At 41.6% G+C, this 20,271-nt stretch overlaps 1 protein-coding gene across 4 annotated transcripts in view; it reads left to right on the top strand.

Annotated features, from left to right (window-relative positions):
• XRRA1 (X-ray radiation resistance associated 1) overlaps positions 1 to 20,271 on the top strand; it is a 61,542-nt gene that overhangs the window by 8,311 nt on the left and 32,960 nt on the right. For 3 of the 4 annotated variants that reach the window (XM_055320682.1, XM_055320683.1, XM_055320681.1), the window contains exons 4-8: positions 1,923 to 2,107; positions 5,636 to 5,707; positions 7,104 to 7,176; positions 10,953 to 11,050; positions 15,254 to 15,387. In XM_055320682.1, the coding sequence (XP_055176657.1) occupies positions 1,923 to 2,107; positions 5,636 to 5,707; positions 7,104 to 7,176; positions 10,953 to 11,050; positions 15,254 to 15,387 (562 nt within the window). Of the gene's footprint in view, positions 1 to 1,922; positions 2,120 to 5,635; positions 5,708 to 7,103; positions 7,177 to 10,952; positions 11,051 to 15,253; positions 15,388 to 20,271 lie in introns of all 4 variants that reach the window. The other variant, XM_055320684.1, reaches the window with a different exon arrangement.

Genomic DNA, 20,271 nt, shown 5'->3' with positions numbered 1-20,271 from the left:
ATCAAAGGACATTCTACAAAATAATTGACTAATACTCACAGATTGAAAGATTCTAAGAAGACATGACAACTAAATGAAATGTGAGATCCCCCTGGAACAGAAAGGGGACATTAGTGAGAAAACTGGCAAAGTTCAAAGAAGGGTTATGGGTTAGTTACTAATATTGTACTAGTGTTAATTTATTGCCTTCAATAATTATATAATGATTATATAAGATGTTAACATTAGGGCAACTGGGTGAAAGCTGTACAGGAACTCTATTATTTTCACAACTTTTCTGGAAGTCTTAAATGATCTCAAAATGAAAAATTCCGGGGGATAAACATTCCCATGGTTGCTTTTTGTGCTAAAGGCCTACCCCAATAAACCCTTGTTTTGGTCCTCTAGACCTTCTCTAATCTGACTCTGCTGACCTCCCCAGCCTCATCTCTTTTCTGTCATGTTCATCTCCTGACACAGCCTGGATCTTATTTTCTCACCTTTTTGGGAGTTTGGGAACCAACTCACACTAGAGTCTTTAGGAGTCAGGGCTATTGGAAGAGGACAAACAAAGGTCCATGCGCCAGATGGGAGCAAACCTGGGAAATTGAACATCTGCAATGTCAGGCCCAGAGTGGGAATGGGAAATGACTCCTGGGAGACATAAGGCAGAACTGCATCCAAGAGGCAGGATTGGCAGCGGTGGTCAGGTGAGCCAGGGCAAGCCCCTGAGGCAGAGGTAGTGGGCCGTTGAAGGCAAGGAGCCAATGGTCAGAGGCACCAAGCTGGTTCCCACAACTCCATACTGTTCTGTATCTTTCTGATCTTTTTATGCTTCTGGGTACTTGTACTTTTCCTTCTGTCCAGGCTGCCTGTTTTTTCCATCTCCATCAAGTCAAACTTACTGGATCTAGCTCATGCCCTAGGCTAGTAGTTCCCCTTTCTGTGCTTTCACAGCACTTATTCTATTATTAGGCTCCTTTGAGTCAGGGCCTCTGTCTTATTCATCTCCACAGCTCTAGTTCCTAGCACAATGTAAATGCTCAGAAAAAGGTATGGATGAGCAGTTGTGGGTAGTTGCTGTAGTTCAGCATTCATTCAGCCGTTCATTCAGTCATGCTCACAATATAGTAAGCTCTGTAAGCCTTGGGAATACTGAGGTGTGTCAATCAGATGAAACCTGCTCTCTGGAGTTTAGGACAGACAATAAACAAGTGAACAAATAATTATAGATTTCAATGAATGCCTTGGAGTAAATAAACTGATGTAGGAGAGAACAGATTCTATGATGTTGTCATGAATTTTGTTAGGTGAGCTTACTAGTAAACCTCTTATTTTTTGCTCACATAAATTTTTGAGTTCTTTCTACAGTGAACATGTATTAGATTTTTTTAAAGTTCCAACTGTCCAATCATTTTCTTTTTGAGCTCTTGATACAACCTTTATGCTGTAATGACAGGATCCAGGGTAAGGTCTAGCAAGATGGAGCCCATTGAGTTGTAGCAGGATTTTATCTTTACCCAAGAGATGACCAATGGGAGAGTAACAAGCTGACATAGGAAAGAATCATCAGCTCCTTTGAGAAGGGTCAGAGATGGATTTGTAGAACAGGAAATCACGTGATCTGGAGTCTTGAAGGAAAATTAGCGTTTGGAGACAAAAGTAAGGAGGAAAGAATTGGACAAGCCTCTTTGAGTCTTAGCCTTTTCATCTGTAAAAATGAGGACAATAACTTTTCCTTCACTATGGTTTGGGGCCAATTAAATGAGGTAGGTATGCAGACATCCCACCTCCCCTACCACCGCCACCAGCAGCACAGTGTCTGGTGCATATCAGGTAATGAGCATTTTTGGTTTTGGTATTATAGGTAAATGTTCTGTAAATACACTAGTTGTAGCTTTAGAGGAGTTTGCTCCTCCTCACTGTTCTGATCTTCTCAACAGGCCGAGGACACTGGTTAGTTGCTCGGAAATGTAACCTCAAGAAGAAGCCCAAGAGTGTGCTTCAGGCACCAGCTGACAGTCAGGAAATCCAGAAGAAGGTTTCTTTTGAGGTCAGGGGGAAGAAAGGGTCTCAACAGGAAAACCAAGAGGACATTCCTGGGCATGTGCTGGACCGGGCTTTTCTGGTGAGAGTAAATGTATCCTGGAATGACTGGCAACATCAGCTGATGACTGTCTTGGTGGGGGACAAGGACTTGCCCTGTTCCACTGTGGTACAATGCCCCCCAACCCAGCCCAAACTATTAGAGTGATCTTGGCTAACTGAGGATGATGAAGGGACCCAAAACTTTCTGTACATCCACCTTGTGAGATAGGGATTATTGTCCCTATTATGTTGTTGCCATTGTGAAGATGAGAAAACTGAGGCCCCAAAGAGGTAATTTGTTTTGGCGATGGTCCCACAGCTGACTATTAGAACTCTGGTTATTCAGGATTAGATCTACTCAGGATGAGGACTCTGGTCTACTGACTCCAAAGCCTGTACCTTTATAGTATCATGTAAAAACTTTTAATTGATTTGGAGAGGCAAAGGAGTAGGTCAGGGGAATAGTAAAGTGAAAATCTAATTCTTGCATCTGGTAGGGGGTAGAGATTCTTATTCTCTGGGGAGATTTTTCCAGGAATGGGGGGACTGGGGAGATTCCACACTCTACAACCACTGTCCTGTGGTTTTAATATCTGGCTGAAGTCTGAGGGAGCAGTTCAGATAGTATCAAGTGTCTAGGGCAGGCTTTACAAAGAAGACATTGGGTGGCTCTATTGGAGACCAGCCAGGTAATTTCACATCTGCCCTTTGCAATGACTTGGTGGCTTGGCAAAGAAATACCCATTTTGTAAACCAATATTAATGTCCAGTCTAGTTCTTTACTTAAGAGATGGGTAATAAAAAGAAGTAGTAGAGAAGTTGCTCTTGCTAGTTCACATAGTCCCTATGAAGAACTCTTCGGCATCCCAGGCTCTGTGGTTCCCAAGGGGTGGCTTTCTACACAGATAAGATGTTAAAAGAGAGCTTTGAGAAGGCAGCTTTGAGGTTGCAACTCACCTCAAGGGGGTAGTTTGAGCTTTTTGCAGAGTCCCCTGGTATGTCCTTAGTTGTGATGTCTGCTTCTCACTGGGGCTGCAGAGGACTGAAATAACAGTATCCAGGAAGGGCAGGAAACACTTAACATAGTAGTCTTCTTTTCCCTTTTGTTTCCTACTATGTATATATCCCCACATTAATGGAGATGGTGTGTTACTCATGCTGCTGTTTTGTATAGCAGAAACAACAAGGGTGTTTCTCACAGTAATGGGATACCTACTTACCTGCTGGATAGTTCCACTTGAATGTTTCTTTGACACTTCTGGTTGAAATACTGCACCAATTCCGTTACTCCAAGTCCCAAGACATACCTCTTTCCTAGTGTTTACTGCCTCAGTGATGGTGCTGTATCCAAACACCAAGCCAGGAATCTGCTCAAGTATCCTTGACACTTGCTTTCCTTCACCACCCTACTCCTGGCACTACCAAGCCCTGGCACTTTTATTAAATAGTTGTCAAATCTGTATTCTTCTCCTCATCTCTACTGCCTCCACCCTAATCTGGTCCACCATCATCTTTTATTAGAGTAATTCAATAACTTCCTAACTAGCCTGACCCAACTAGGATGCTTTTATTTAACATAAAAAGAAGCCAGAGGCATTGTTATTCCAGGGTAGGTTAATTTACTGTTAAAGGCCCAGGTTCCTTCATCTTTCTGCTGTTATTTCCTTAGCATGTTACCTTGTCCTCTTGGGCTGATTGCCTTCATGATCCCAAGATGGCAGCAACTCCAGTCATCCCATATAAAAGATAACATCCAGAGGTACAAAAAGGATTGTCACTTTCTTATGTCTATTTTTAAAAGTAAGAAAGAGTTCCCCAGAACTGGCCTCCTACAGTGTCTGTCTGATTGGCCAGACCTATATCATATGTCCCAACAGTCATTAGTTAGGGGAATATGACCTCCAAGATTGGATTAGACAGGACTTATCCCTTGGAGCTGGGGCCTAGGACACATCCATGCAGAAAAATGGAATAACGCTGAGGTTCTTTAATAAGTAGTAGTAGAGAAGTTGCCCTAGGGAAGGTAATTAACAATGTCTGGTGTATTGGTCTCTTAGCATCGTTTCTATGTGTATCAGACAAAGCAATTTTTATAAAATTGCTATCAGCTCTTGCCAGGAAAAAAAAAAAAAGCCTGTTAGCTTTCCACTAACTGTAGAACAAAATCCACACTCCTTTACCCAGCCAGTATGGACCCAGGTGATCCAGTGGCTGCCTCCCTGGCCTTGTTGTTTTTCATCCTCTCAAAAGCACCTGGCTTTTTCTTGCCTTGATAGCTTTCACAACCTGTCACCCACTTTAATGGGACCAACTCCTACTTAGCTTTCAGGTCTTGCCTGAAATATTACTTCCTCAACTAGATATTTCCTCATTTTCAGACTGAGGTTAGGACCTGCAGTTATTATATCCCATAGCATCTTGAATTTCTCCTTTAAAATATCATATTTAGGGGTGCCTGGTTGGCTCAGTTGGTAGAGCATCTGACTTTTGATCTCGGGGTCATGATTTTAAGTCCCACATTGGTTGTAGAGATTTCTTTTTTTTTTTTTAATTTTTATTTATTTACGATAGTCATACAGAGAGAGAGAGAGAGGCAGAGACACAGGCAGAGGGAGAAGCAGGCTCCATGCACCGGGAGCCCGACGTGGGATTCGATCCCTGGTCTCCAGGATCGCGCCCTGGGCCAAAGGCAGGTGCCAAACCGCTGCGCCACCCAGGGATCCCGGTTGTAGAGATTTCTTAAAAATAAAGAAAGAATAAATCTGTAAAAAAAGTTTTTATCACCTTTATAAATACGTGATTGCTACTTGGTTTCCATGCTGTTATAAGTTCTGTGAATAGAATATTACAAATGCCTAATTCCATGCTTAAATATGATACCATAAATAAACGACTAACAGAAAAAAAAAGAGTGAGGTTTGGTTAAGAAGAAATAGAAGCTCCAACACTGAGATTTTCCTCTTTTTACTTATGAGGGGCAACATATAGTAGTCAAAGGAGCACAGAGTTTAGTGATTACATTTCTGGATTCAAATCATCTAATTTACTAGCTGTGCGACCTTTGGCAAGGTACTTTATCTCTCTTAACCTTATTTTTCTCATTTAAAAAAGGAAAATGGTGATACTTATGTTATCCTATTTAGGATTAGAAGAAAATGTATCGATGCATATAGCACAGTGCATGGCTCAAACTAATGCTTAGTAAATATTTAGCAAATGAAAGAATGAACAAATTATTATAAACATGAAGAGATTGGAAAAGCCCCAGAAATACAGATTTTTTTTAAGAGCCAGGTAGAAGAAGTGGGGCTCAGAAAAGACAGAGAAGGAACAGAGAAAGAGGAATCTTAAGAACCCTGTCAAGTCAATGTTACTATCCCCATTTTGCAGATGGGAAACTGAGAGGTAGAAGAGCTGAGGTCGGAGCTCTGGTCTGAGCAACTCCCAAAGCTCATGCTCTTTGAACTGTACTAGGCCACCTTTCTCAACAGGGAGTCATTTGTTGTCTTGGCCAATTATATAATCTTTGTTGGGGCCTTGAGAGCTGACTCTCTGCACTTTGTTTCAGCTGAAGCACCATTGTGTGAGGAAGCCATCAGACCTGTGCACTGTTAATGTGAGTGGCCTGAAGTTCTCCAAGGTAGGGACAGCCAGCAGAGATGTGATTGGGATGAGCCAGACCTGAGGTGGTTCCTGGCTGTTTGTGCATTGTATCTCCAAAGTCCCTGAGGATTAGAGGATTGGAGGGGGTATCAGACAAAGCCTTAATGAGTGGAAACAACATTCAGACACAGTCTTTTGCAGTAAATTTGCTATTGGCATTGGCCTATGTGAGGTGAATTAAAGGAAGTAGCATTATGGGAGTTGGTTTGAATTTATCATAGAATTTATCATAGAATTTATTCATAGAATTACCTAGATTCCATGAGAAGAACCTACAGGAGAAATTTCTCTCAAGATTCAGTGCCAGGAGCGATAATGGTTCTCCCAAGATACTGATTTGTTCTTATACATGCTGTGACTCATGTAATGAGTCATGTTTTTCTTATATTGGCTAATAGGTAGCTTGAGCCACATTTGTGGCTCCCCACTAGCCAGTGTATAAGCGGGATATTATGGCATATGTTTTCGGTTTGTAGGCCACCCGTGGCATATGAAGAGAGATTGGTGGTATAATACTATACAGCAATTAAATAAATCAGTACTATTAAGATAACATAAGTCAATCTCAAGAGATTTATGTTATGTGTATCAGCAGAAGTGAATCTCAAAAACAATGTTGAGTGAAAAAGGCAGGTTACAGAATGATACCTGCAGTATGATTGCATCTAATACAGAGTTTTGGACCTTGTAAATAATATTATATATAGTTTATGGATATACATATATAGAATACCAGTATAAAACAAGTGTGAGAAAGATAATCACCAGTTCAGGATAGCTGTTATCTGTGAGAGAGAGAGAGAGGAACACAATTGGGGAAGATCATGGGGGCAGGGGGCGTGGTCAGCTCTTTAGTGTCTTATTTCTTTAAGGAAATTTGAAACAAAGACAGCAAAATCTTCATATTTATTATTATTATTTTTAAAGATTTTATTTATTTATTCGTAGAGATGCAGAGAGACAGAGAGAGAGAGAGGCAGAGACACAAGCAGAGGGAGAAGCAGGCTCCATGCAGAGAGCCTGACATGGGACTCTATCCAGGGTCTCCAGGATCAAGCCCTGGGCTGCAGGCGGCGCTAAACCGCTGCGCCACCGGGGCTGCCCCAAAATCTTCATATTTATTAAAGGTGGATAGTGGTTACATGAGTCTTCTAGTATTATTCACTAGATTTTTCTGTACATTTGAACTATTTCATAATAGAAAAAAAGAAGCAAAAAGGCCATTCTGGCCCTTAGCAAGTAGGTGCTCTTTGCTAAGAATATAGCTTATATCCCTTTATGTTTTCATGCCTTTTGACTGCAGCTCTGGAGCTTTGGCAAAGCCTCTTGGCAGGGAACTAATCTTGGTGTTCTTTTGAAATGCCTTCCCACAGGCTAAGGAAAAGGACTTCAAGCATTTTCATTCTGTGATTTACATCAATGCCTCAGAAAACCTGCTTCCTCTAGGTAAGCTTTTCTTCCTTAAAACTACCTTCTGCATCTTAGCCAGCATAGCCAGTCACACCAATTAGAATTTGCTTGTCAGTGCATTCATGACTATCTGCTGATCTTTTTTTTTTTTTTTTTCTTTTGGAGTGCAATAGACTGGGTACTAGAGAACACCCAGACCAGGATTTCAGAGCAGAGCTGGCAACTACCTACTTAGAGTGTTTCTCTCTGAGCTGCTGCTTCTCTCTCTGTAAATGGAGACAGTTCCTTTTCCTTCTTCCTCCCCAAGGCAGGGTGCTTTGTAGGCTCTGATGAGATAGGTATAGGAAAATGTTTTTAAACCTATAAGAACTATAGGAGCATAAAGGCTTCTCCTTTTTTCAGCAAGTCCACAGCGACCCCTGCTGGGTGTCAGGACTATGTGCATGCTTGGCCTTTAGAAATGAATGCATCTAATTTTCCTGTTCTGGTGAGCTCATAGTATGGTGGGAAAGATGGGTTCAGACACAGACAATTATAGCAGGGTATGGTAAGTGCAGTGATAGAAGGAATAAGAAAATGCTATGCAAGCGTATAAGCAGGACACCAATCCAGACGAGAGTGTCAGGAGAAACTTCTGAGCATAGGGGCACCTAGCTGAGACCTAAAAAATGAACAGGAATTAGAAAGTATTTCAGGGGCAGCCCGGGTGGCTCAGTGGCTTAGTGCCAGTTTCAGTCCCGGGTGTGGTCCTGGAGACCCAGGATCGAGTCCCATGTTAGGCTCCCCGCATGGAATGGAACCTGCTTCTCCCTCTGCTTGTGTCTGTGCCTCTGTGTGTGTGTGTCTCTCTCATGAATATATATATATATATATATATATATATATATATATATATATATAAAGAAAGTATAAAGAAAGTATTTCAGTCCAGTGGAGCAGATATGGGACAGCAGTGCCTGATCAGGATGCTGTAGAGGTCTATGGCCCTACCACTCTGAAAGTGTCAGATCTTGTCTGATCTCGAAAGCTAAGCAGGGTCAAGCCTGGTTAGTACTTGGATGGGAGGTTGCTGAAGAGGCTTTGTATGTTTGCAAGGGATGTGAGTAGGGGAAAATGAAGACCAGAAAGGTTGGCAGGGACAAGAATATCAAGGGTCTTGAGTTGTAGTTAATCTAGCAGGCAAAAGAGAGCCTTGGAAGGCTTCTAAATAGAGAAGCTCAGTGGGGGCTGTGGGGAGCGTGAATGATAAGAGAAGAAGATGGAGACCAGGAAATCTGGGAGATGATTTCATTTTTCCCAGGGGCAGGGTAGGGAGGTCTGAGCCTAGGCAGAGAGGTGAGGGCAATGGCAAGAGATATTCAGGAGAAGGTAGAAATAACAGGACTTGGTAGCTAATGGGCACATGGAAAGAAGGAGCCAAAGGAGTTCACTGAGAACAGAGAGCACTAGAGGAGAGGCTGGTTTTGAGAGAAATCAGGTAAGTTCAGTTTTTAATAGTTGAGGTTGAGGGATGTTTTTTAAAAAACATGTGATATACAGTCCCTGCCCTTGAGAAAACACTGTCAGGAGGGTGGGTTTAAAATACAAAGGCTTATAGGCATAGGAAAAGATACTCAGCCTCACTAATAATTGAAACCATCAAAATCCTGTTTTTTGCCTATCAAATATTGGCAAACATGAGAAGGACTGATTGATGACAGCCAGCATTGATAGGGAAATGGTTACTCTCGTATTCTACTGGCAGAAGTATAATAAATTGGTGCAACATCTTTGGAAGACAGTTTGGCAGTGTCTCTTAAAATAGTCCTTGTCTTTATTTTATTTGTTTATTTTTTTGAAAGATCTCATTCATTTATTTGACAGAGAGGGTGCACACAAACAGGGAGTGGCAGGCAAAAGGAAAACAAGCTCCCTGAGGAGCAGGGAGCCCAATGCAGGACTCGATCCCAGGATCCCGGGACCATGACCTGAGCTGAATGCAGACACTAAACTGACTGAGCCACCCAGGAACCCAATAGTCATTGCCTTTAATCTAGTAGTTTCACTTTCAGGAACTTATTCTACAGAAACACACTTGTACAGAGACACTCATTGGAAACATCCTGAAATACCTACCAAGCAGTCTTTTTCCTAGACTCTAGTGAACATTCTGACTCACAAGGCCACCATCTGCCCCCTTAACATCAGAAGGCTCTAAGTCCTTCCACACAGTATTCCAGCAATACAGCATCTGCACTTGTTTCTCAGTGGAGTCCTCACAACAGTTCCTGTATCAGTCCATGAAGCCATCTGTGGGCCATTCTCTGCAGCCCCCTGCTCAAGTCCAAGACAGCAAAACTCTTCATTTGGTAGATGTTGGAGCCACTCTGGTTTAGAAGCCTCATTCCCTACAGGAGCAAATAGCTATTGTAACGCTCCATAGACATAGCTCCTAGAGTCCTGGCAAAAGACATGATTAATTATGGGAGTCGCCACACACAGGGAGGCCCAAAGTTATGGTACCCCTTCAGATGTTTATAGTTCATTTATAGTTTGCCCTAGTCCGTATGTGATTTACTAATCTGGCATCATTTTTACCATAATAATATTGCCTAACTATATTGCCATACCATTTGTTTCAGGATACCAGGGAAAAGGGCTAGAAAGTTAACGAAGTCCAGTTCTCATGCAGAAGGGGAAAAGTGTTCTTATTTTTATCCAGATAGCCCAAAGGCTATCAATAGGGAAATGGTTAAATAAATTCAGGTAATGTCTATAATATAGAACATAATCTGACATTATGCAGATCTGTTAGTTTTGACATGGAACAAGCTTCTTTTTTAGACTTATTTATTTGAGAAAGAGAGAGCAAGAAGTGTGGGGAAAGACTGAGGGAGAGGGGGAGAGAAACTCAAGCAGACTCTGTGAGCACAGAGCCCAATGGGGGGATCAACATGCGGCTCAATGTGGGACTCAATCTCACAACTCTGAGATCACAATCTGGGCCAAAATCAAGAGTTGGACACTTAACAAACTGTGCCACCCTGGCGCCCTAGCATGGACCAATCTTTAAGTCATATTGTTAAGGGAAAAAAGCAAATCACAGTACAACGTATATGGTCTGATTCCATTTGTGTAAAAAGATGTGTGTGTGTGTGTGCGTGTGTGTGTGTGTTCACTGTACCCATGAGAAAAATTCTGGAATATTACACATGAAACTTTCAGTGGTTATCTCTGAGTATTGAGATTAAAGGGAACTTTGGGGCAGCACCAGTGGCTCAGCAGGTTAGTGCCGCCTTCAGCCCAGGGTGTGATCCTGGAGACCTGGGATCGAGTCCCATGTCGGGCTCCCTGCATGGAGCCTGCTTCTCCCTCTGCCTGTGTCTGTGCCTCTCTCTCGCTGTGTGTGTCTCTCATGAATAAATAAATATTTTTTTAAAAAGGGAACTTTAGTTTTTCTGTATTTTTTTACTTTTTTGGTAGGCATTTTTTTTATAATAAATAATAAATATAATTTTTAAATGGGCTTTGGAGTTAGACATAAATTCAATTCTTGGCCCTTTTACTTTCCAGCAATTCCATTTCTAGCAAATCACTTAGCCTAGCCGAGCTTCGATTTTCTCAGCAGTAGAATGAGAGTAGTAATCCCTATTGTTCCTCCATGGAGGAATCCCTGTTGTTCAGGATTGTTAGAGATTTAGAGGCCGTATGTACAAAGCTCCTGACCATAAGCCTGGTCTAACCCCGTGGGAACCCAGTAAATGACCACTGTTTACATCTTTCTCTTAGGTCCTTCACAACTAGCTGATTCTTCCTTTCTCCTTCCCTTGTAGAGGCATTTCATACATTTCCAACATTAAAGGAACTGGAGCTTGCATTTAATGGAATTAAAACAGTCTACGTGAAATATGGAGACTTTAAGTTCTTGGAAGTAAGTTGGAGGTAGGGAGTTTTTGGTGCCCACTTGTTTCCCTAATAAAGAATGGGTGTAGTAGAGGTTTCTACTGCTTATAACAGTTGAGAAGGAGTTCTATGGGCCTTTAGAGCCAGACTCTTGCTTCATAGCAGTTCTCTGTAGAGGCTGGCAGGGTTGGTGGTGGTAATGAGGGTAGTGGTCGTGGCAGCGATGGCAAATAGGTGAGACTATATCATACCTGTGGCTATTATGCATGGTTCTGGAAAAGAAATGCCAAACACCATGCCAAAGGAGTCTGTGCAGAAAACTGACTTTAAACAGAGCATGGTAGGAAGGAGAGTTTGAGGGAAGATCTGGATCCAGTGAGGGTTGAGGAGCCTTGGAGGTTAAGTGCTAGCACAGCAGATTGGACCAGCTGAACTAGAGGCATTACGGACTGATACCAGAGACGCATCCTGGTCTAAATGAGCCAGATTGGCTCCATTGGGCTCAGGTAAGGAGGCTAAAGGCCTAGTTTATGGAACCAAAGGTGACTGTGAAATAGGAATCCTATGAGTTCTAAAGCACACTCTTGACATTTATGCATCCATAGCTGTTCTCCAAACCCCAGATTCAAAAATACAGAAAAATTTGTTTGCATTCTTGGCTTTCTCCAAAATTAAGTTTCCTATAGTGATGCATATTCTATGCATGTTCTCATACTTGAAGTTAATCACCTCTTCAACTTCCATGAAAACTTTAGGGCCATTTTTCACAAAGTAACAAAGCTTTTGTCACTCCCTGAAAGTCACTGCCTACGTGGAGATTAGAGTTGGAGCAAGGTGTGGGGCTGGGCACCTGCCCAGGCTCATTCATTAAATAAAGGGACGCTTCCCCACATGTTGGCCTTATAGTACAAGTGTTTTCGATTCAAATCCCAGCAGAATGTCTGTGCGTCATAAGCCTTGGGTTGACCCCAAAGAGTTGATAAATTATTATCTGCCAATATCAAGGGCCAGCCACTCTTCACAAAAGCCTCACTTAAGTCTTGTCTGGGAGAGGGAGTCCTTTCACAAAAGTGAGTATTTCAGAGTTGATGCCCTTTGTATGCCAGAGTTTTAAAAAGTTTTAAGTGCTTGGGATGGCAGCCTTTCTAAAACGGATGATATGTCCTTTTGTTCTTTTGCTTTACGCTCTGTGGTTTCAAGTCATATTGAGGATAGAAGTGATTTACCATGATTTGGAACAGGAGTTGTGCTCAGACTTGTCCAGGAAGCAGAGCTCTTGAAAGTCCAATAAAGCAGAGAGAGTATAAATTGACAACTGGTGTAATTTTTTGCTATGTTAAAAAAAACATTGTTAGATTTTAGTGTAAACAGTGGGAAACAGATCCCAGATGCTAGAGATAGAAGTAGCCATTTCTTTGACCTGCAGGCCTGGGAGCTTCTTATGAACTTCCTTTTTTTTTTTTTTTTTTTTTTACTTTTTAAAAAAGTAGTTATCTGTATGTTTGTCACGCATTGTCATGCATTGTGTCAGGCATCTTGTCTTCCTCACCCCTACTATTTCAAATCCTTATTTTAAGTGCCAGTGGGCCCTGGGGAGGGGAATGACTATAGGCTCTGACACCACACCTGACAAGCTGGGATCTACTGATTGATTGTGATTGACTTTTCAATACCCTACTTCTTTGATAGCTTCTGATGAAAATTATTTATCTGATGGACCCAGCCTTATCCAAGAGAATTTATTTACATAAGAAAGCAGACCAAAGTCAAGATGCCAAATATAAATGAGAAGAGGAAATCTCTTGGCTAATGATTTGTTTCTATCTCTGTGATTTATAAGGTCTCTCGAAGAGAAAGCATAAAACTGTCAAAAGTCCTAAATTTGCAGTTCACAGTAATGAATACTTTGATGTGTAATAAAGCTTGTTATGACTCAGCAGATGCAGTAGATTAGGAATCTTCTGTTCTTGTTTGCCAGAAAGGCTGCCATCCGAAGAGTAGAATTCTTCAGCAATTTAGAAAAACTTAACTTTGCTGTGATTTGATTTTCTTCATACCAGTCTGAAAAAGGCTCAGCTGGAGCTCTGCCCTGATAGTCAGGAGGCTTCATTTCTTGTCTTGGTTCTGCCACTATTTGGACATAGCTCCTTGGCCAAATCACTTCCCTTCTCTGGGACTTAAGTTTCCTCCTCTGTAAATTCTGGGCCAGCTGTGAAGTTCTGGGACCTGTGATTCTAAGACTATCCATTTCTTTGATCTGCTCGTAATTCTGTGGAAATTAAATTAGGCCCCAACATTAAATAGCCAAACCAGCTAGGACAAAGGTCAGCAAACTTCTGTAAAGTGAATGTATTAAGCTTTGTAGTCTGTGTGGTCATAACTAGTCACAACTGTTGTTAACTAATCAACTCTGCTGTTATAGAAAGAAAGCAGCCATAGATACTATGTAAACAAATGAACGTGGCTGTGTTCTAATAAAACTTTATGATGCTGAAATTTGAATTTCACATAATTTTCACACAATAATCTTCATTTAATCTTTTTTCAGCCATTTAAAAGTGTAAAAATTACTCTTAGCCCACAGGCCATACAAAACAGGCAGTAGGATGGATGTGGCAGAGAGATGTTAGTTTACCAACTCCTGAGCTAGCATACTGATATAACAGCTCAGTGTGGTTGGAATGGGAAGTAAAACGCAGTAGAGTGTAGTGATAGATGAGCCTAGGTAGGTAGCAAAAGAAAGACTGTGGGAAGTATCCAATGGATGATAGGTATGGCTGCTGCACGAAGCATGAGTTGGAACAATATGAGAGAGATATTAAGGAAATAGTATCCGTAGGTCTTATCGACTATCCACATATGGGTATGAAGGAGAGGATTTTCCTGACCTTTACCTATGATTATCTGAGCCAGCTTTCCAGGTCTTCCTCCTTTTTTTTTTTAAAAAAGATTTATTTATTTATCTATCTATCTATCTATTTATTAATTTATTTATTTATTTATGAGAGAGAGAGGGGCAGAGACACAGGATGAGGGAGAAGCAGGCTCCATGCCGGGAGCCTGACGTGGGACTCGATCCCGGGACCCCAGGATCGTGCCCTGGGCCAAAGGCAGATGCTAAACCGCTGAGCCACCCAGGGATCCCTCCAGGTCTTCTTCCTTGAAGGCTTCTCTCTTTGCCCCTGCCAAGTGGAATCACCCCTTTTTGTGAACTCTCAAAACTTGGAATTTGCTGATGGCAGCATGAACTTAGCACCCCTTTGGTGCTTGGCACCTTTCACGGCCTACCCAGTCTTATCAAACCCTCTGTTATACCACAGATTCTAGTCATGCCCAAACTATTTGCAGTTCTTAGAACAAAGTAGGTTACCTCCTATCTCCTGGCTGCATTGCGTTTCTTTTTACCTTTAACAGTTTGGTGAATACCAACTAGTCTCTGAGGACAACTCAAGCATCACCTGCTCTGTGAAGCCTGCTGAATCTTCTGGTAGAGCTGCTTAATATTCCTTCCTTTGTGCTTCCTTTGATCTGTGTTCAGACCTCTATCCCAGCAGCATTGCTACTTAGTAGACACTAAAATATATGTATCTAGCTACCCAACTAGGTTGTGAGCCAGCAGAGGACAGACTGGCATAAAATAAGCCTCAGCACATGGTCCTTGAATAAAGAGATGGTTATAATGATGACAGCCAACATGAACTAAGTACTTACTATGTGGCAGACTCATGCTAAAGGTTTTATCTACATAATTTCTCATAAGAATTCATTATTATTTCTATTTTATAGATAAGGAAGCTCGGGTCAAGTAATTTGCACAAATCACACATTTGGCTGGTATTTAGGTCTACAGGTCTACAGAACCCATCAATTGATTACTACAGTGAAGTCAGACCAAATCCAGTCCTCCTTTGGCAGTGACCTCCAGCCCCTTGTTTATATGCCTGACTGACTGTGTAACACTGATAGTGGTGCCGCGAATGGTGAAGGAGTCCCTTTGGTCAGTGCCACAGAATAAATCAAGATTTGCAGTGGGAGATGAAGCTAGCAAGTCGTCTGGGAACTGACTATAGTAGGCCTTGAATGTTAACCCAGAGAGTCAAGAAGGCTTCAGGCTTATGAGTAATGGGGTTGCCTAGGTTAAAGGAAGAAGTAGTTAGCTCCCACCTCACGTATGAGCATCCTTATCATGTATAGTCCATTTGTTCTCCCATCTTTTATCTTTGTGCCCTAGTTCCTGGACCTTTCCTTCAACAGTCTGACTGCAGAGGCCATTTGTGATCTGGGGATTTTGCCACACCTCCGTGTCCTACTCCTCACAGGCAATGGGCTCACCTCCCTGCCACCCAATTTGGCTGTCACAGAACAGTAAGTTCTATATCCTAGGATCCGTCCCATGTGCTCCTCATGAACCTTTGGGTGCAAGTGTGCCAGGAAATGGCCCCGAGCAGCTCAGAAGTGCTGTAAAGATAGTCTGTGAGTGCTCAAAACAGGGAAAATGCTGCCTGCTGAAGCTCGTAGGAAAGGCAGTCATGGGAACAGGGCCCCAAAGAATGATGAGGCTTCAGATGGTGTCTTCACACTCAACTGTGCTATTAGGAGACACTCGGGTATCTAGCAAGTCACTTTCCTGGTCTCTGAGTAGTCATTGGTAAATTGTGGATATTGTTCTTGCCAGACTATTCCCCTTCACAAACCTACTAAGCTTTATATATTCCCATGTTCCCATTTTGCACCTTTGTTTAAGCCATGCCTTCTGACCAGAATGTATGATAATGCCATATACGTAGTACTTACTATGTGCTAGATGCTGTTCTCAGCACATTATACATATTAACTCATTTAATTCTTAAAATAGACCTATGAAGTAGGTATCCTGTTACTATCTGTGTTTTATATACATGAGGAAATTGAGGCACAGATACGTTAAATAACTGCTGATAAGTGACTGAGCCAGAATTTAATGAAGTCCATCTGATTCCAGAGACCATGTTTATGACCATTATCTTCTTTTTTTTTTAAGATTTTATTTATTCATGAGAGACAGACAGAGGGGAGTGGGGCGACGACACAAGCAGAGGGAGAAGCAGGCTCCATGCAGGGAGCCTGATGTGGGACTCGATCCCAGGACTCCAGGATCACACCCTGGGCTGAAAGCAGGAGCTAAACTGCTGAGCCACCCAGGGTTCCCTTATCTTCTCTTCTATCTTCTCCTCTTCTCTTCTGCATGTATTCCAAGGGTCTGCTCAAATCCTCCTGTCCCTATCAGAAGCCTTCCCTGACTGCTTTAAACCATACTTCTTCCTCCCTTCTCAAAGCATCTGTTGAATTTAATGTTTTTTATCTTACTTTAGAACTTAATATATTCTATTGTGGCTTATGTCTCACAAATATGTATATATATGTGTGTGTAATAGATAAATAGATAAATAGATAAATGGATGATATACATAACAGTCTCGTAAGCAGATTGTGAGCACTATGAGGGCAGAGGCTGTGTCTTAGTCATCTTGGATTAGAAGCACCTAGATGAGGACCTAGTGCTTTTGCACATTGAGGTATTCAGTGGATGTTAACTAATTTAGAGATGGTGAAGGAGAAAGTTATGATGATGATGTTTGTTGTGACGATGGTAGATGTGATGGAATTTATAGTGATGATAGAGGTTGGTTAGTTGCCCAAAGGATTTGGATAATAGTGATCATTATATTAGGGATTTCATTATGCTCTTTTTGTTTGCAAGTGACAGAAGTCAACTCAAACTAGCTTAACCAAAAAGGGAATTTATGGGGCACCTGGGTAGCTCAGTTGGCTGAGCGTCTGATTCTTGATTTTGGCCCGGATCAGGGTCTTGGGGTCATGAAATCAAGCCCTACATGGGGTCTGCTTAAGGATTCGCCTCTTCTCCCTCTGCCTCTCCCCCCACTTGTGTGTGCTGTCACTCTCTCTCTAAAATAAATAAATCTTTGAAAAATCAACACCCCCCCCAAAAGGGAATTTATTTGTTCATGTACCTGTAAAGGTCTAATAGAACTCTAGATTCGCTTTGGCTGGATACAGGTGCACAGGATGTTGTCAGGGCTCTGCATGTAATTCTGTATATTTCTTGAGTATGCACATAACCTTGGTCTTGTGTTTTCTCTTACTTCCTTTCTCAGGCACACATACACATCTTTTTTGTCCTCTCAGTGTTGGCTTCATCTTAGGCAACTTTCTCTATGACCAGATACATGTCAGTCAGGGTCTGGTCAGGAATATAAAAACCATGTGAAGTATTGCAAATTAAGGGAAGTTAATTGTTTTTCATGGGGAGAGATAATAGTTGGCATATTATTATGGAAAAAATTTTAAAAGAATTTATTTGAGAGAGAGAGAGAGAGAGAGAGAGAGAGAGAGAGAAGCAGAGATATAGGTAGAGGGAGAAGCAGGCTCACCTCAAGGAGCCTGATGTGGGACTCGATCCCGGCACTCCAGGATCTCGCCCTGGGCTGAAGGCAGGCGCCAAACCGCCGAGCCACCCAGGCATCCCTATTATGGAAAATTTCAAACACACATAGAAATAGAGTCAATGGCAAAATGAACTTCCATGCACCTATCACCTAACAATTATTGCCTGACAGTTCTAAGGTCATAGCCAATCCTGTTTCATATATATCTTCACCACACCCAACCTTAAATTATTCTTAAGAAAAATCTCAGACATATCTAGCCATAAATGAATACAGAGATTCATGTAGTTTCATCTGTAAATAATCCAGTGTGTACCTCTGAAAGATAAAGACTCTTAAAAAAAATCGTAATCAGAGGTCTCTGGGTGGCACAGACGGTTAAGTTTCTGCTTTCAGCTCAGAGCCCAACATCAGGCTCCTGGCACAGTGGGTAGTCTGCTTCTCTCTCTCCCTCTGCCTGTCCCCCCTGCTCATTCTCTCTCTCTCTCTCTCTGAATCAAATGAATAAACTCTTTTAAAAAAAGAAAAGAAGTCATAATCAGAGTACCTTTATTCCACCTAAATATTAGCAACAATAAATAGAGGGAATTGTTTCCATAGGCAGTGGAAGGGCTGCAAGAGCAAGGATGAAAGTTGATACCCAGAGATCAGAAGCCACCCACACTCCCTGGACTCAAGCCCACAAGCCTATTCCTGCTGTTGGGGTTTTTCAGAGGTTGTTGCTGTAGTTCTAGATCTGCTGCAGATGTGCTGCCTCAAACAGAGGTGGAACCTCTACCAGCATGGATGCCATTGCTACACTGCTGCTATTACCAGCAAGCTGTCAGAAACCAAATGAGGAAGTTGCTTCTGCCCCTGTTCTGGCCTTCCAGGCTTACCAATCCCTCCCTTGGCAGTATCTCACTGGAAGCCAATTGGAAAGGTGGTCTGGGAAGTGTAGCTTAGGAGTAGCCTCAGCCCTTTATAATACATAGCAGAACACAGAGGAAAGGAGTAAAATTCAAGAACAAATAGGCAGATGACTGGTGCCACCCAACCCTTGGAAACCCAACATCTACTGTCCTCCTTCTCTCCATGTTTAATTTTCTTACAACACTAGCAACCACAGTGTGCTTTCATCTTACATGAAAGAACTTTTCCTCTTATGAAGATACTTTTCACCTTCTTCTATAAATGGATGAGACACAGTTCCATCGGTCACTGTATCCATTTCTGGGTGATACTATTTTCTCTTCTAAAGCAATCACAGTGCTAAGTGGATGTTTTAGAACCTAAAAACTAAGTTGCAAAATCGTTTATCACTAGCAATTTACATACACATAACAAGTAGGGAAGAAAATATACATATTTGCTACAATAATTTTTTCTTAACTGGTCAGGAGGCCATACATAGTATGTATTTATGAATCCTTCTTCCACCACCTATTTAATGTTTCCTTCTCCTTTATCTAGCATCTTGGTTATTTGGGCTCTTTAACTGATGTGGTATCCTTAAATGTTCATTCCTGAAGGATTGGAGTTATTAATACTTTTTTATTGGGATGCTGTAGTCTTCTATTAATGCTTTTTAAAATTATGGTAACATACTCATAACATAAAATTTACCATCTTAACCATTTTTTTAAAAAAATTTTAAAGTAATCTCTATACCCAACATGGGGCTCAAACTCCTGTAAGGCCAAGAGTCAGGTGTTCTACGGACTAAGCCAGCCAGGCACCCTCTGTCTTAGCCATTTTTAAATGTACAGTAGAATTCATATAAGTACATTCATATTATTGTCCTGCCATCAGCACCATCTGTTTTCAGAACTCTTTTCATCTTGCAAAAATTCCATTAACTTTGACTAATGGACATGACACATCTAAGAAGAATACCTTATAATTCCCTGGATTCCAATCATATTTCTCTTGCCCTCAAGGTATAACAGCAATCATACCTACTTTTGATGATCAGTATCCATCACCTAGCCAATATAGTAAGCTCCACTTTTTCTGCCTATTGGTTTAGTGGTTTGAGGGACCCAAGTGGCAAGTAGCAATTTCAACTTCTAGTTGAGAGAAACTATTCTTTGTGTTCCCTGTAAAAGTATTCTTCCCGAGGCAACAAAGACCTCTACTTGCAGGAATGGAGGCAAAAATTCTGTAAGTGGATAATTGTAAGAGGATCTGTTCTCATTTCCTTCCATTAATTCCTAGATCCTATGTTCTGGTTATGAGAAAAACAGCATCAGTATTGGTTGCCAATTTATGTGACACCCGATCCTATAAGTAGTCAGAGCCCCTAACTTCACAGGGGGTAGTCTCTCCTAGCTGGTGCAATAAATAAGTTGTTAAAAAAAACTATTTTACCTTTCTTATTAGATCAGCTACTTCTACATGATAAGGTACATGATAACAAAAAGTGACTTCCATGTTTATGAGCTCATTATTGCACTTACCAAATGTGTTGCATGGTTAGAAGCAATGTTATGTGAGGTACCAGGATAAAGAATAAGACATTCTAGGGACACCTGGGTGGCTCAGCAGTTGGGCATATGCCTTCGACCCAGTGCGTGATCCCAGAGTTCCGGCATCAAGTCCCACATCGGGCTCCCTGCATGGAGCTGCTTCTTCCTCTGCCTGTGTCTCTGCCTCTCTCTCTCAGTCTGTGTCTCTCATGAATAAATAAATAAAATCTTTTTTTTTTAGAAAAAAAGAATAAGACATTTTATAAGTCCCCAGATGATGATGCTGGCAGAATATGTGGTCAGGGAATGTAAATATCCAAAATATGTGTTTATTTTCTAAGCAAAAAAAAAAAAAA

Source organism: Nyctereutes procyonoides, unplaced genomic scaffold (assembly GCF_905146905.1).
Source record: "Nyctereutes procyonoides isolate TBG_1078 unplaced genomic scaffold, NYPRO_anot_genome, whole genome shotgun sequence".
In the NCBI taxonomy this organism is placed as follows: domain Eukaryota; kingdom Metazoa; phylum Chordata; class Mammalia; order Carnivora; family Canidae; genus Nyctereutes; species Nyctereutes procyonoides.
This window is presented reverse-complemented; position numbering and strand designations above follow the sequence as displayed.